The sequence below is a fragment of the Musa acuminata genome, chromosome BXJ3-10 (genome assembly GCF_036884655.1).
Source record: "Musa acuminata AAA Group cultivar baxijiao chromosome BXJ3-10, Cavendish_Baxijiao_AAA, whole genome shotgun sequence".
Lineage (NCBI taxonomy): Eukaryota > Viridiplantae > Streptophyta > Magnoliopsida > Zingiberales > Musaceae > Musa > Musa acuminata.
Genome location: NC_088358.1, coordinates 9,394,868 through 9,409,594, shown reverse-complemented (window position 1 = coordinate 9,409,594; position 14,727 = coordinate 9,394,868). Strand labels below are relative to the sequence as shown.

The 14,727-nt window shown below is 41.7% G+C and overlaps 1 protein-coding gene across 2 annotated transcripts in view; it reads right to left on the bottom strand.

The window, feature by feature from the left end:
• LOC104000087 (anaphase-promoting complex subunit 4) overlaps window positions 1–10,923 on the bottom strand; it is a 70,758-nt gene extending 59,835 nt beyond the window's left edge. The window contains exons 1-3 of one of the 2 annotated variants that reach the window (XM_009422029.3): window positions 10,683–10,923; window positions 10,487–10,598; window positions 4,783–4,874 (exon numbers count right to left, since the gene is read on the bottom strand). In XM_009422029.3, the coding sequence (XP_009420304.2) occupies window positions 4,783–4,874; window positions 10,487–10,598; window positions 10,683–10,775 (297 nt within the window). In that variant the 5' untranslated portion in view covers window positions 10,776–10,923. The remainder of the gene's footprint in view (window positions 1–4,782; window positions 4,875–10,486; window positions 10,599–10,682) is intronic. The other variant, XM_065170165.1, reaches the window with a different exon arrangement.
• Between the last annotated feature and the right edge of the window lie 3,804 nt (window positions 10,924–14,727).

Sequence of the window (14,727 nt, the reverse complement as noted above, 5' to 3'; positions counted from 1 at the left end):
ATTCCCTTTTGTGTAGACAAGTCCCTCCTGGACCCAAAATCATCGTGCCTTGCCTTCTTTGATGAGCTGCATCAGGATAACTGCCTGGGGATCACTATACAGCCCATCCTTGATTCGGGAAAGGAAGTTAGAGTGTAACTGACTTGCTTGGCCTCTGCCCTCCAGTTGTGCAGCATTCACGCATTCCACTTTCCGACTCAGCGCATCGGCCACGACATTCGCCTTCCCAGGCTTGTACTCCATTGCCATATCAAATTCAGCCAGGAAGTCCTGCCACCGTGCCTACTTTGGGGAGAGCTTCTTCTGAGTTTGGAAATAGCTCAGGGCGATGTTGTCTGTCCTCAGCACAAATCGCGACCCGAGGAGGTAGTGTCGCCAAACTCGTAGACAGTGGATCACTGCTGTCATCTCCTTCTCATGCACTGGGTACCGCCTCTCGGTCTCGTTGAGTTTGCGGCTCTCGTAGGCCACCGGATGACCTTCCTGCATGAGTACTCCCCCAATAGCGAAGTCCGAAGCATCTGTATGGACTTCAAAGGGCTCTCCATAGTTTGGCAATTTGAGTACTGGTTCTTCTAGAACAGCAGCCTTCAGATCTTGGAATGCTATCTCACATTTGTCAGACCATTTCCAAGGCTGCTCCTTCTTCAGCAACTCCGTCAGTGGGGTTGCCCGCTTCGAGTATCCCGCAATGAAGCGTCGATAGTAGTTGACGAAACCAAGGAAGGATCTCAACTCTGGCACCTTCTTTGGAGTTCGCCATTCCGTAACTGCTTGCACCTTCGACTTATCCATCCGAATGGAGCCATCACCGATTCGATGCCCCAAGAATAGGATCTCAGTTTGAGCAAAGTAGCATTTCTCCCTTTTTACGAATAAAGGGTTCTCCCGGAGTACCTTGAAAATCGTCCGAAGGTGCTTGACGTGCTCCTCGAGCGTTTGGCTGTAGACGACGATATCGTCCAAGTAGACGACCACGAACTTATCTAAATACTCCTTGAATAGCTGGTTCATGAGAGTACAGAATGTGGCCGAAGCATTGGTTAAGCCGAAAGGCATCACCAAGAACTCAAACGCTCCATACCTGGTCACACAGGTAGTTTTCGCTTCGTCGCCTTCAGCAATGCGCACCTGCCAATACCCCGACCAAAGGTCGAGTTTTGAGAAATACTTGGCCTTGCCCAGTTGGTCGAACAAGTCCGCGATGAGCGGGATGGGATACTTGTTCTTCACTGTTACTTTGTTGAGGGCTCGATAGTCGACACATAATCGGAGGCTCCCATCTTGTTTCTTCTAGAAGAGAACTGGAGCTCCGAAAGGTGCTTTAGAGCTATGGATGAGACCACCGCTTAGTAGTTCACCTAACTGCTTCCTGAGTTCTACCAACTCTGGCGGGGGCATGCGGTAGGGTGGTCTCGCTGGAGGCTTCACTCCTGGCTCCAGCTCGATACTGTGATCCACGCCTCTGCGTGGAGGGAGAGTCTTCGGCAACTCGGGTGGCATAACGTCTTTGAACTCTTTTAGGACGTTCGCCACCACAGCATGTTCATGAATGGCCTCCTCGTTGAGTGGCTCTAGCTTCATAGCAGCCACGAATGTCAATTCGCATTTTCGCACCCCTTTCTTCAATTGTAATGCCGAAATGTGTTGGGGCTCCTTAGTTCCTCTCCGAGAGACGGGAACCACGCAGGGGTCATCGCCTCCCATCATACATAGGGAGTTCAAGAATGGCATCGGCACCAACTTTGCCGCATGCATAAACTTCATTCCGAGAATCACTTGGAAGTCGTCCAGTGGCACGGCCATCATGTTGGTGTTTCCGCTCCAAGTCCCGATTTTGATAGGAACACCCTTCGCCAACCCGGAGATTCGCCTGGCCTCCGAGTTCACCACCTTCATTCGGCTTGGGCTCTTCTCCAAGGTCAACCCAAGTCGCTGTGCTTCGCGATCGGCTATGAAGTTGTGGGTAGCGCCCGTATCCACCATTGTACGGGTCGTTTGGCCATTTAGCTTGATGTCCACATACATCAGCTCACTACTTCCTGCTTTTTGTGCCTTCGTCTTCATGTTCTCCCCCACTTGACCCCGCATAGCGTTCAACAAACGCATTGCTCCCATTCGGGGTCCTTGCGACTCCTCGTCGTCGCTGCTGGATTCTGAACTGCTCGAACTAAGAGCAACAGCTTTGCCCTTGTCCGATCGGGGAGGGTGGATGGAAGCCGTCAAAGCATTGAGTGCCTGTTTCTGTGGGCACTCCCTTACCATGTGCGGTCCTCCGCACAAGAAGCATCCTCCAGGTTTTGAGGCCTTGCCTTTTGGGTTCGGCCCTTTGTGGGAGCTCTTCTTCTTTTGTTCGCCCCCCCGAGCTCCTTCCCTCGAGAATGTTTTGGAGGGCGATTGCCTGAAGATTGTTTCCTTCTCGCTGGGTCTTCAGAGAAAACAAAGTCGGTGAGCCTTTCTGCAGCAGCAATTGCCCCGACCACATCGGTAACATTCCTTCGATTTAGCTCCTGTTGAGCCCATGGTTTCAAACCATCGAGGAAGCTGAACAACTTGTCCTTCTCAGACATGTCCTGTATGTCCAGCATTAGTGCAGAAAACTGTTTCACATAGTCTCGGATGGTAGGAACTGAGTTCTCAACTCCCGCTTCAAGCCCTCCCATGTGTCGACTCGACACCGACCTTGTTGGATCTCTTCCCAACGAGTTCGCCACCAAAGTTTCGCATCTCCGTTCAGATACATTGTTTCTATAGAAACTTTGGTATCTTCAGAATCGGGCCTCGTAGCTCGGAAGTATTGCTCCATGTCGAACAAAAAGTTCTCGAGCTCCTTGGCATCTCTGGCCCCTCCATATCCATGAGGCTCAGGTGCCCTTAAGTTTTGTGGCGGTGCAACGCGGGTGTTGCCTCCTCCCGCATTTAGTGTTCTTGTGAGCATAGCCACCTTTGCAGTGAGTTCCGCCACAACATCCTGTAAGTGTTGCACGGAGTCTTTGGTGTCATCCGACAGTCGGTCGACTAGGGCCTCGACCTTGTCGATCCTAGACTCCGCTTCCTCTTGCGAGCTCTCTACCCCAACAAGTCTTTGTTGGTCATGGTAGAGTTCCTCCATGCTCGCTTCAAGAACATCCAGGCAGGTTTCCGTCGTCGTGAGTCTCTCCTTATGACTCTTTTTCCCAGTTAGCGCACCAGATTGCGCTTTCTCCGCTCGCGGAGAGTGGCCAACTTCTCGCTCATCCTGTTCGCTGTCGCGCTCCTCTTGAGCGGCTTCAACAGCATGAGAGCGAGTGTGCATGTGCAGCCCACCTGCGGCTGCTTGGGGCAAGGGTCCGGCTTGCCCCGTCTTGCTTGATTCGCCACGATACTTTGCCATGGCGAAGTTGCGAAGTTCGTTCGCTGTTCAATCGAAGAGCTTGCCCGCTCTGATACCACAATGTCACGACCTTAGCTGGAATTGCCTAAGGCGTGAGGCACCCTTGCGGCCAAAGGCGCGAAGTTAGCTTGCGTCGCCTAAGTCGCGAGTCACCCTTGTGGCAAAGACGTGAACTTAGCTTGCGTTGCCTAAGTCGCACTTCGCCCTTGCGATATTGCTCCGCAAGGATCAGCTCACTTTGTAACCTCTCGCAGGTCCCGAAGGACCTGTAAAAGAGAAAGAGAGTTAGTTCGAAAGAACGAGCAACGGACAAGTCCCGAAGTCTCGCGAAAAGGGAAGCTTTACAAGCAATTCGACGAACACCTTATGTGCACAAGAGAAAAGAGGGAGAGGGGGATAAACAAGGCTTTCAAGGATGAACGAACAGCTGCAAGCCCACAAACAGCCGCTCACCTGGTCCCGGGCGCGAAGACAAGTTCCCGTAAAGGTCACGTGCGAACTTGCGAAAGAGATCTCAACGCCCGGTATATAACCGAAGCCCCATCCAGCCCTGTGCCACCCGGGGGGTTCCTAGGGTCTGAGTTGGCTGACATTTTGGTGAGCGGAGGCAGTTCTCCGCTCACCTCCCGCGGCACGCGAAATCGGAGCTGTTTTGGGCTTGTTTTGGGGCTGTTTTGCTCGGTTCGGTGAGCGATCGTTTTGCAACGCTGCAGCTTGTTCGAACTTACATATTTACAAGCAAAATGACCCAAAACCAAGAGAAAACATGCTGCCAAGCAGCTGTACATGCAGGTGTGAGCGACGAACGGTTCGTTGAACGGAGTTGTTGCGGGTGCGCGACGACCGTTCGTGACAACCCGGTACGCGGACCGACTGTTACCGGTCCGAGGCACTATAGCACTGTAGCAGTGCTACAGTACTACAGTACTCGGTACACCTGGGTGTACCGCTCGGTATACCGTACCGTACCGGTACCGAGCCCAGGTCGAAATACCGGTACGGTACGGTATTGCAGACCCTGCTCATAATAGCTACAAAACTAGATACACAAATTCATATATGCAAGGCACCAGAAGCTCGCGTACAACCACATATATACCAATATCTTCGCAGCAATCTAGATCCGAAGGTGGTGCTCACCAGGATGGGCTAGCATGATAATACTTTGTTTGATTAATATAAATTCAACAAAAGCAAATGATCATTAATAATGTACATTTTTTTGTCTGCAAAGTCATTATGAGATAAAAAAATGAAATGGATTCTATCAACAAAAGAATATTAATCCCAGTGAATCTCATATCAAAACATATACGACATATTAAAAAGATCAATTTTTGAGGCAAAATTTCATTAAAAATTAATGTATGTGCAATTTAGAATCATCTTTGCTTGTTCTAAATACCTACCTCAACATCATGTAGTAGAATGGAACCATCTTCAAGGCCAAGAGCAATAACTTTGCCATCTGGACGCCAACAAAGTGACGTAATGCACTTGCCTAAATAGAATCGATGTGTATTAATAAATTCAATCAAACATTGTAATACATCTTATCCATAGGCATATGCCCAAAAATATTTTTTCCAAAAGTAACCATGATTCAAAGGATTAGCCATCTGGGATGCACATGCACAAAAAGAGAGGGAGGGTTAGAATCACAATACTTGGTAAGAGAATCAACATGGTAAAGATCAGCATGAATCAACTGATCTATTTTGATCCGTGGAAATCAGTCACTATCAAGTAACCTTTGGCTAGATCATCCGGAACTAACTATTTTTTTCACTGGATTAATCAAGGATTAAGCAAATCTCTAACTATATGGCCAAGAAACTGGGAATTCGATCAGTCTCTAGTCAATTAAGCAATCTATCCCATTTGTATCTATATATACCAATTCAGGTAAGATCAAGCCAAAGCCTTATGAAATCAGCAAATGGATATATCCAACACTATCACATCACAACCGAAAATGATATGCAGATCACTAATATCAGCTTCCCCTCCAGAATACTCTTTCACATTCCTTTGCCTAGGGGAACCTGGTCTGACTTATTTACCTTGGAGCCAACCATGGAGTCAGGTCGCTTGTTGAGGCGACTAAAAAATGTTTGAACGGTCCATTTTAACCTCCCATAGGTACAGTGAATTTGATCTTAACAATCACCTTGATTTGGCAATAGAAGTTTGTAGCTAGCTCTAATGACTATCAAAACAGGGATGTTGAGGGTAAAACTTTATCTTTGTTTGCTAGTAGTCCCAAGATGTGAACAGAGTCTGCACAACCACCAATCTTATCCAGCAGCCAGGCCCATGAAAGGAAGACGAGGAGAAGAAAATCCCATCCAATGTAAGCACCCATCACCTATTAGCAGCAACTACATCTAAATTTCAACAATCACATCATACAAGCTGGCAACCTAACTTACACCTAGAAGAAGCAAAAGGCATTCAGAGAGAGATAACAAGGGCCAACACAAGTGACTCAAATCAACATGTTTTTACATGTTGATTTGTCACATAAGGAACAAGGAGCACCTGTTAAATGATCAAATATTGCTTAACTAGATAAGGCATTAGCATGAGAGATTTAACATTATGCCAGATAGGAAATATAACAAATCACAGATGAGGATGCTAATGAGGATGGTGACAGAAAAGTTAATGTTGGCAAGAACACAAATGACATCATATTTTCAGATCGCACATGGCAAAATGAGTACGGAGTGTCATTGGAAGAACTTTTAGATCGCACAAGCCACTAATACAGTCATCCAAATGAATATTCCTATTCTCTTACGGAGTATAATCCATTATATAATCATTAGTTCTTGAAGTCAAAGAAATGGAAAAAGAAATGTGTTACTTAGCATATACTCTGAGGAATATACAGCACTCCTTAGTCATTATCCAATACCAGTGCATAAGCTTCCATCTCCATCTTTTTGTAACATCTTTTGTTTATTGTGTTTAAATAAATAGTAGTTATAAATAAAGTGTCAATTCATTGACTCATCCAATTATCTAGCTGTAATTTCATTTGAATCTTCAAATCAATGTTAAATTTTCAAAATGAAAATAGATTTACTTACGAAATGAATGTTAAAACGAAAACAAAATATGTTTAGTTTAATGCATGGACTTAAAAGCACAGACACACCTGTTATGGATTTTTCTTGTACTGATTATGAATCCTATAGCTCAAAACAAATCTTTTCAGAGGCTCCATCCATAAAGGTATTCAAATTTGTCTTGAAAAAAATTAGGAAGAGAAGCACCTAGGACTGCATTAATTTGGAAAAAATATGAATTTTAAAAAGTCACAGTAAATAATAGAGCATCCTCTAGAATGGATGCATAAATGATTCAGAATTCACATAAACAAAAAGAAATAGTAGGGACATGGGACAGGGCTGATTATATATTATCATAGTGTCTGAATCAGACCAACAATACCCCAAGTTTCACTTCAAAATTAAATGGTCCCATGCTTCCAGCGATCAGACCTACTATACCCAAAGTTTCACTTCAAAATCAAATGGTTCTTAAACACTTCACCTGGATAAAGCACATTATAACCAACATTACATGGACATATGTACAGCTCTCATGTGTGTGTCCAAGTCCAGGTATCAGGTCCTTTTAACTAACTAAAAATTCTACTTATAATTGCATTAACAAGTGTCACATTCATGTTGCATCATGTCAGTATAAATACTTGTCATCAAAAGGCGATTGTCCATGTCAAGGCTGACTTCTACATTGACAATTATTAAACCTAAAAGGAAAAAAAGAGGACAATGGCAGTGAGGCAATTGCAAACGGCATAGATCATTAAATATAAACAAGCACAGGATATTCTTTGATGCAAGATCATTGGACTTTCACCAAACTTGAGTAAAAATTTGACAAAGGCAAAAGTTCAAAGGAATACAAACTCTACTTATATGGGTTCACTTCTTTAAATTAATTTGCTTTCATAGCCTGAGTTCACCAAAGAACATCTGCATTCTGCAATACTACATGATTACCTGACTTAACCTCCCCAAAAACCAGGTTCCTCATTTTTCTCTAATGAAACTTTGCTAGATGAGATTCAATGAGAGACCCAAAAAGAAATGATTCAGAGATTCCAGCAAGGGCTTATAGCTAGATTGTGACAGACTAACCATTGAGACTCAAGTAAATTAGTTATTCTGATCTGGTTAATTTATGTGCACAGTAAACCAAACACTGAAGGACAGTTATTCAACTAAGACCAAATCAGCCAGTCAGACTGAATAACCAGAAACCAACCCTTGGCTTGACCAGATTGTTTGTTGGATCATTTTTAATCCATGCTAACTATAATCCCCTTAAATACATTCTTCTATTTACCTTTTGAGGTTATTTTAGTCTTTCTAGGAAGAAAAAATTTCATTGTTTTCTCTAAGTGTGCATTACCTGACCTTTCTATAACTGCCCCTTCTATCATCCTCTCTGTCCTTTCATATAATCATCCTCTCATCGTTGTCCTCTTTCACTCGTTTGTTATTGTCCTCTTTTTCTTACCTTTTATTTGCCTCTCTCATCACCACTCTAACTCTCTCTTTGGTTCATGTTACTCTTTCACCATCATTGTAACACCTCGATTAGTCCCACATCGGAAGTGGACAAGACTAAGATTGACTTATGAGAATCTGATGAGTGTACTACTATCAATTTCATATTAGGCATTTTGAACAGTGATTTGGGCCAAACGAAGTTGATAGGTTAGTTAACCCATCAGGCCCGAGTTATGATATTTAGTATCAGAGCCGACCTAGTATTTAGGCATTGTAAGAGGGCTTTCGAATAGAAAAGAGCTACCCGTGGATGACAATCTTTCATTTTCTCTTTCTCTTATCATCTCATGTCGTAAGCTGCCTATCTATTTTTGTCATACAACTTATTTGAGTTTGTCCCTTCTATCATCCTCTCTGTCCTTTCATATAATCATCCTCTCATCGTTGTCCTCTTTCACTCGTTTGTTATTATCCTCTTTTTCTTACCTTTTATTTGCCTCTCTCATCACCACTCTAACTCTCTCTTTGGTTCATGTTACTCTTTCACCATCATTGTAACACCTCGATTAGTCCCACATCGGAAGTGGACAAGACTAAGATTGACTTGTGAGAATCTGATGAGTGTACTACTATCAATTTCAGATTAGGTATTTTGGATAGTGATTTGGGCCAAACAAAGTTGATAGGTTAGTTAACCCATCAAGCCCGAGTTATGATATTTGGTATCAGAGCCGACCTAGTATTTAGGCATTGTAAGAGGGCTTTCGAATAGAAAAGAACTACACGTGGATGACAATCTTTCATTTTCTCTTTCTCTTATCATCTCATGTCGTAAGCTGCCTATCTATTTTTGTCATACAACTTATTTGAGTTTGCATTTTTATTTTTTGGTACTCAAATTTCTTGAATTAATCCAACAATGATTATCTTATGATTTTTAATATATTTTCTTATAAAAAGAAATCTATATTTTTTATGCAATTTATATGTATAATTTATTTTTTATTTTTTTTTATACAGAATCTATGGTTCAACTGCTTGAGCCACTGGTTCAACCAATGAACTTGTGACCCAAGGCTTAGTTGGATCAATGTTCGGCCCAGATTTGATAACTGTGTTGACGGATGTCCAATCTATGACACTTTGGCAAGACCACAGTTCGTAAATCTCAATTTGCTCAAGATAAACGAACACAATATTTTGTCATTTTCATATAATTTGCTCAAGATAATTGCCATGCACAGGTAAAATACATGCTATGCATGGATGGAGATGAAGGCAACGCATGATTCTTGTATGCAGAATCAAAATAAAATGAAGAAATAGTTGTGACTGAGGTAACCCTCAAAATAATTAACTACTAAGAAGCTTCATTTCATAAGAAAATGAAATAGGTGAACAGAAAGAAACCCACTAGAAGGGGGTTGAAAGCACAAGTTATTTTGAGAAAAAAAATTGGGATTTCCAAAGATGTTTGACTAAATAGTTGTTATAACAGAAAATAAGGTGGGCTATCAAGATTTTCCTAGTCTTACACATTACAAAAACACTTACTTCCAAAGAAGTCACTTAAAATGCTATTATGTAAAGTCCTTCATAGGAGCATCAATAAAAGCTAATAACTATGGTAACAACTTAACAAAAATAACTAAAAGCCATTAGATTAGGTTGCCATTGTTTATGCTTTTTGTACATAGAAAATGTTTATCCTTTTTCCCTTGTGCACATTAAAAATGTTCAAAAGGTAATCATCACATAAAAGTTACTTTCTGATGGTGGGGTTGCAATCTCTCCATTTGATCATAGTTTCTCTTTAAACCATGTTTTACATTCATTAGGAATACTGGATGGCATAGAATACAACCTGTTCATCATTTCAGAGGTAGAAAAGTTAATTTACCTGTGAAATTCTAGGTTTTTGTAAATACTTCGATAAGAGCAAATATAAATAAGTTTAAAAAAAGGTTGTTTCAAACATTTATAAACAGAACAGTCACATACAACAAAGCATGCCAAAGACAGCTCAATATTTTGGTCAAAAGGAAAGTGTATCCTTCTTCTAATATTTCTTTGCTTACATTTTATAAGGATTTACCACTCAAATACTTAAATGAAAACATCAAAGGTCACTTTTCTTGATTTTACATTAAATTTACTGTCAAGAACTCCTTATCATCTCAATGTTGGTGCTATATGCATGCAAGTACCCCTTACAGTAGTTATACTCAGGTGTCTATTTGTCACCCCCATAAGTTAAGTATAATAAAACCACTGCGTAATCTCAAACATCCAAAACTTTGTGTAATATAGGTTTTCGTGTTCGGATGCAAATATAAAACATAAACTAGCAACACAATGAACAAGACACGACAAAGAACGAAAACCCACAGCAAACTTTAGCAGATTGCAACAGCAACCACCAGTGAGATGGTAAAAAATAAAAGACCGCAGATCAAAACTAGCTAAAGCAAGAAAAGAAAAAGGCCGAGACCCCACAGCCACATTTAGCATATTCTGATCGTAGCCCATCAACGAATAAGATGCAACGCAGAACAATAGGGTTCACCTGGGGAGATCATCCAAAGCCTCTGCCAGTTGAAACGATGCAATACGACCTTGGAGTCCTCGGTGACCATGGCAAGCAGATCTTTCTCCGGGTTCCACTCCGCGATATTGATCTGCGCCATCAGAGCAGCATCGCAAATCACGAGGGAGCAAGCAAGACGGGGGAAGGGCGCTAGGGTTTCAATCGATCAGCCGACCTGGAAGGGGATGGACTTGTCTAGTTGAAGCTGGAAGGGGACCGGCACGGCGCCGGCGGCGGTCTCCATCTCGACCTCTGCCTCCTCTGCCATGGTTCTCTGTGGGCTGGGGGAAGCGCGGGCGGGCGCCGGGACGGGAGTGGGATTGCGAGTGGGTTCTAGGTGAGGCTCGGAGGTCGTCGGATGGGCGATGTGCTTCTCCAGAGCGTTGGATGAGATGAAGACTTGGTTGGACAGGTCGCGTGGTTGGGTTCGTGCGACAGTGGGCTTTCTTTATAGCCGATTTCGGAAGCCATCGAACCTGTTCATCAATTGGACATTTGGACCGACGGAAGTGATCGGCACCAGCTTGGCAGGGCATTTAATTATTTAGCATTTTGAACCCAATTAGAATGCCTACTTTGTTATTCGATCGTATTTCAAACTCAATTCAGAAATATGAAGATGCAATTGAGTGGGTTGATAGGGTATTGATGTTAAATGGTGAGGAAATAAATAAAAAATTAAATAGAAGAGAAGATAAAAATTAAGAAGGAAAAATAACAAGTAAAATTAGGAATATAAGGTTTGTAATACTCTAATTAATCCATCGGATAAAGAATTGAATGAGAAGGATAAGACCACCCAAGAAATTAATCATGCAGTCAAAATCACTTAAGTTTATAACATTAGATATATATTGTGATATATATAAAGTGATATTCTGAATCAATTGAATTTAAAGTATTGATAATTAATTCTTCATATTTTTAATTTAAAGTAAATAAAAAAATTAATTTTTTTTAGAATAACTAAAAATCATATAGAAACTTCAAATTATAAGCCAATCTCGATAGCATAACCATTATAATTTTTAAAGAGAAAATTAAGTATAACTTTCTCTAGAAATTCAAATCAAAATTTATAAAAGCATTGAATTCCTAAATCAATAAATTTTTTAACGATGTATAACTCATGTCATAAATATCTTAAAATTTATATCAGAATAATATAAAATAAATATTAAAATTTTATTTATTAAAAAGCTAAGATTCTAATATGACTATCTTGATTAAGACACTCATGTGCCAAGTATTAAAAAGTATGACTTGCAACGATCACGGTAAGAGAAATTATCTCAAAATATCATAATGTTCATATTAGAATTTGAGTAACTAACTAGTTAAATATAAATCTAGTGAGGCATCAATTTTTCTACTCATTCATTCCAAACTCAACTATGAGTATTTGAAATTGAAGAAAGCCCATCGGAAACGCTCAATTATCTAAATAAATAAATGATAGGTAGTGCTGCTAAACTCTAAATAAATAAGATCTTCCATCCTGATTGGCATAAAATTCTCATGCTTTAATAAATAGAGGAGGAAAATTAAGTTTTATTTGTTAGTAATTCATTAATATATAGTGAAATATAAAATTACCTCTAGTCATGATTGTCTGAGAACAAACTTTTTGATGTAGAACAATGAGTATCTTTTAATCTTATTATTATTATATTTAAGATTATTAAGATTATTATTAGATCTATAGTCTCGCTTGGTTGAGAATACTGTAGCGGCGACTTCTCCCTAGGGCAATGATACTGTAGCGACGATCAGAATACTGTAGCGGTGGCTTCTCCCTAGGGCAACGGGGTTGTAGCGGCGATCAGGCTCCTACAGTGACGTCTTCTCCCTAAGGCGACGGTAATATAGCAATTATCAGAATACTGTAGCGGTAGCTTCTCCCTAGGGCGACGGCACTATAGCGGCGATCTGGCTCTTGCAGCGGCATCTTCTCCCTAGGGCAATGGTACTGTAGCGCGATCAGAATACTATAGCGACGGCTTCTCCCTAGGGCGACAACACTGTAGCGACAATCAGAATACTGTAGCGGCGGCTTCTCCCTAGGGCAACGGCACTGTAGCGGCAATCAGGCTCCGTAGCAGCGTCTTCTCCCTAGGGCGACGATACTGTAGCGGCAATCAGACTACTATAACAGCAGATTCTCCCTAGGGTGACGGTAATGTAGCGGTGATCCTACAGCGGCGGCATCTCTCTGGCGACAATACTGTAGCGACGACCAAAGGAGGAATCAGACATGACAGCTATGGTCCTTGGGGCAGTTGCTCCTCTACTATATTCTCTTCAGAGAAATGCTCCTTCGACAAAGCAGTATCGAAGCAGGTCACGCTCTAGATCGCGGCATCCAACCCTCATTTCCAGTGACCCTCGGCCTTGGACTAGCCTCTTCAAGGCTCCGATTGGAAGTCCGGATCTTAGCCTGGAATTCTTTACTCCAGAAGTTCAGACTGACAAGAAGATTGCTATATATGAGACAGTTGATTCTGTAGAGCTAATTGAGACATGGTCTATGGCGATTATTGGCTATGTGGTAGGTCTCAAAACATCATATTTTTCACTATCCTCATTTATCAAAACTCGATGGGGAATATCAGCATTTGACCTCCATATGTTGGAGAATGGTTTTTTTGTTTGCAAACTATACTCCGAAGAAGATTTGCAATGGATCCCGGAAGGGTTCTAAACTATTTGTGGCCATCCAATGATTCTACGACGTTGGTCTCCTGATGTCCGTCTAGAGTTAGACAGCCTATAGTCTATTCCATTATGGATATCCTTTCAAGGTCTTCCTCTACATCTTTGGAGTCGACGATTTATTGCAAAGTTATGCAGCACTTTGGGATAGCCACTCTACATCGACAAAGCAACAGCAGCTCAGACGAGATTAGCATTTGCACAAGCATGTGTACTGGTTTCTTCCGATGAAGATCTTCTTAATGAGGTTTTTTACTGCGATCTTGATGGGAACACCCGGAAAGTACATGTCTCATATTCCTGGAAGCCACAACGATGTTAGAGTTGCTTATCTTTTGGCCATTCAAATGGAGCTTGTTAACAAAATCCGAAACCGATCACAAAGGTCTATCGGCCACGCCAAGCGCCTCAGCAACAAGGCGAGTCTCCTCAAGTGGCAGTAGCACTGGTGGTGGCGAAGACTATTGAGCTTTCCGACATGCAGGGACAGCACTACGGACAGAAGGACAAATCCAAAATTTTATCTCTTCCTATTACGTCGAAGCCTTCCACAACAGAAGTTTCCCATGGTACTCGTGAACAGGAAAAACATATTATCTCTTCCTATTACGTCGAAGCCTTCCACAACAGAAGTTTCCCATGGTACTCGTGAACAGGAAAAACATATCAGGAACTTCATCTCTTCCTATATCATCGGATCCGTCGACAATTGGAATTCCTATATCCACTCAATGCACCAACCAAGACCTTGTGTCTCAACAAACTTAGGCCCAAACAATCCTCGCCAGCAAAGATATTCGTACTCAACAAACTCAAGCCACAACAAACCTCGCCAACAAGGATATTCTACCTCAACAAACTCATGCCCCAACCTCTCTAGCCAGGCTACCCCAACAAGTACTAACCAGCATATTGTGCCTCAACAATCCTATTACGCTTCAACAAACTCTGCTAACCATGACTACTTGACTCAAGGTATTTTAAAGTTTAAAAATCTGCAAGCTGGGGATGAAGTGGATAAATATAGAAATAAAGTCTTAAAAGGTAAAGATATTATGTGGGAGGAAAATGCAAAATCGAAGGATAAGAAAAAGGATGGAACTGTCCATCCAAAGTCATAGGATGAATACCCTACTACCTTTTTCATTTGTTATATTTCTGATGAAAATAACCTGTTGGAATGTTCGTGGACTTAATAAGCCTGAAAAATGTCGGGAGCTCAACAGAATAATCAAGTCTGCCGAATGTGATATTGTTATTCTAGTGGAAACAAAAATTAAACAATCGCGCGTTCAAGCTCAAAAGAATCTAATATGGCCGGATGCAGAACTGTTTACCAATGACTCTCATGAAACTTTTGGTAGAATATGGGTATTATGGCATCCTAACTCTATTAATGCTTGGTTTATTTCTGCTACTGATCAATTCATCCATCTTAAGATAGAGGACAAAAAGAATAGCTGTCAATTCAATTTCACTGGTATATATGCTTCAAATAGTATCCAAGA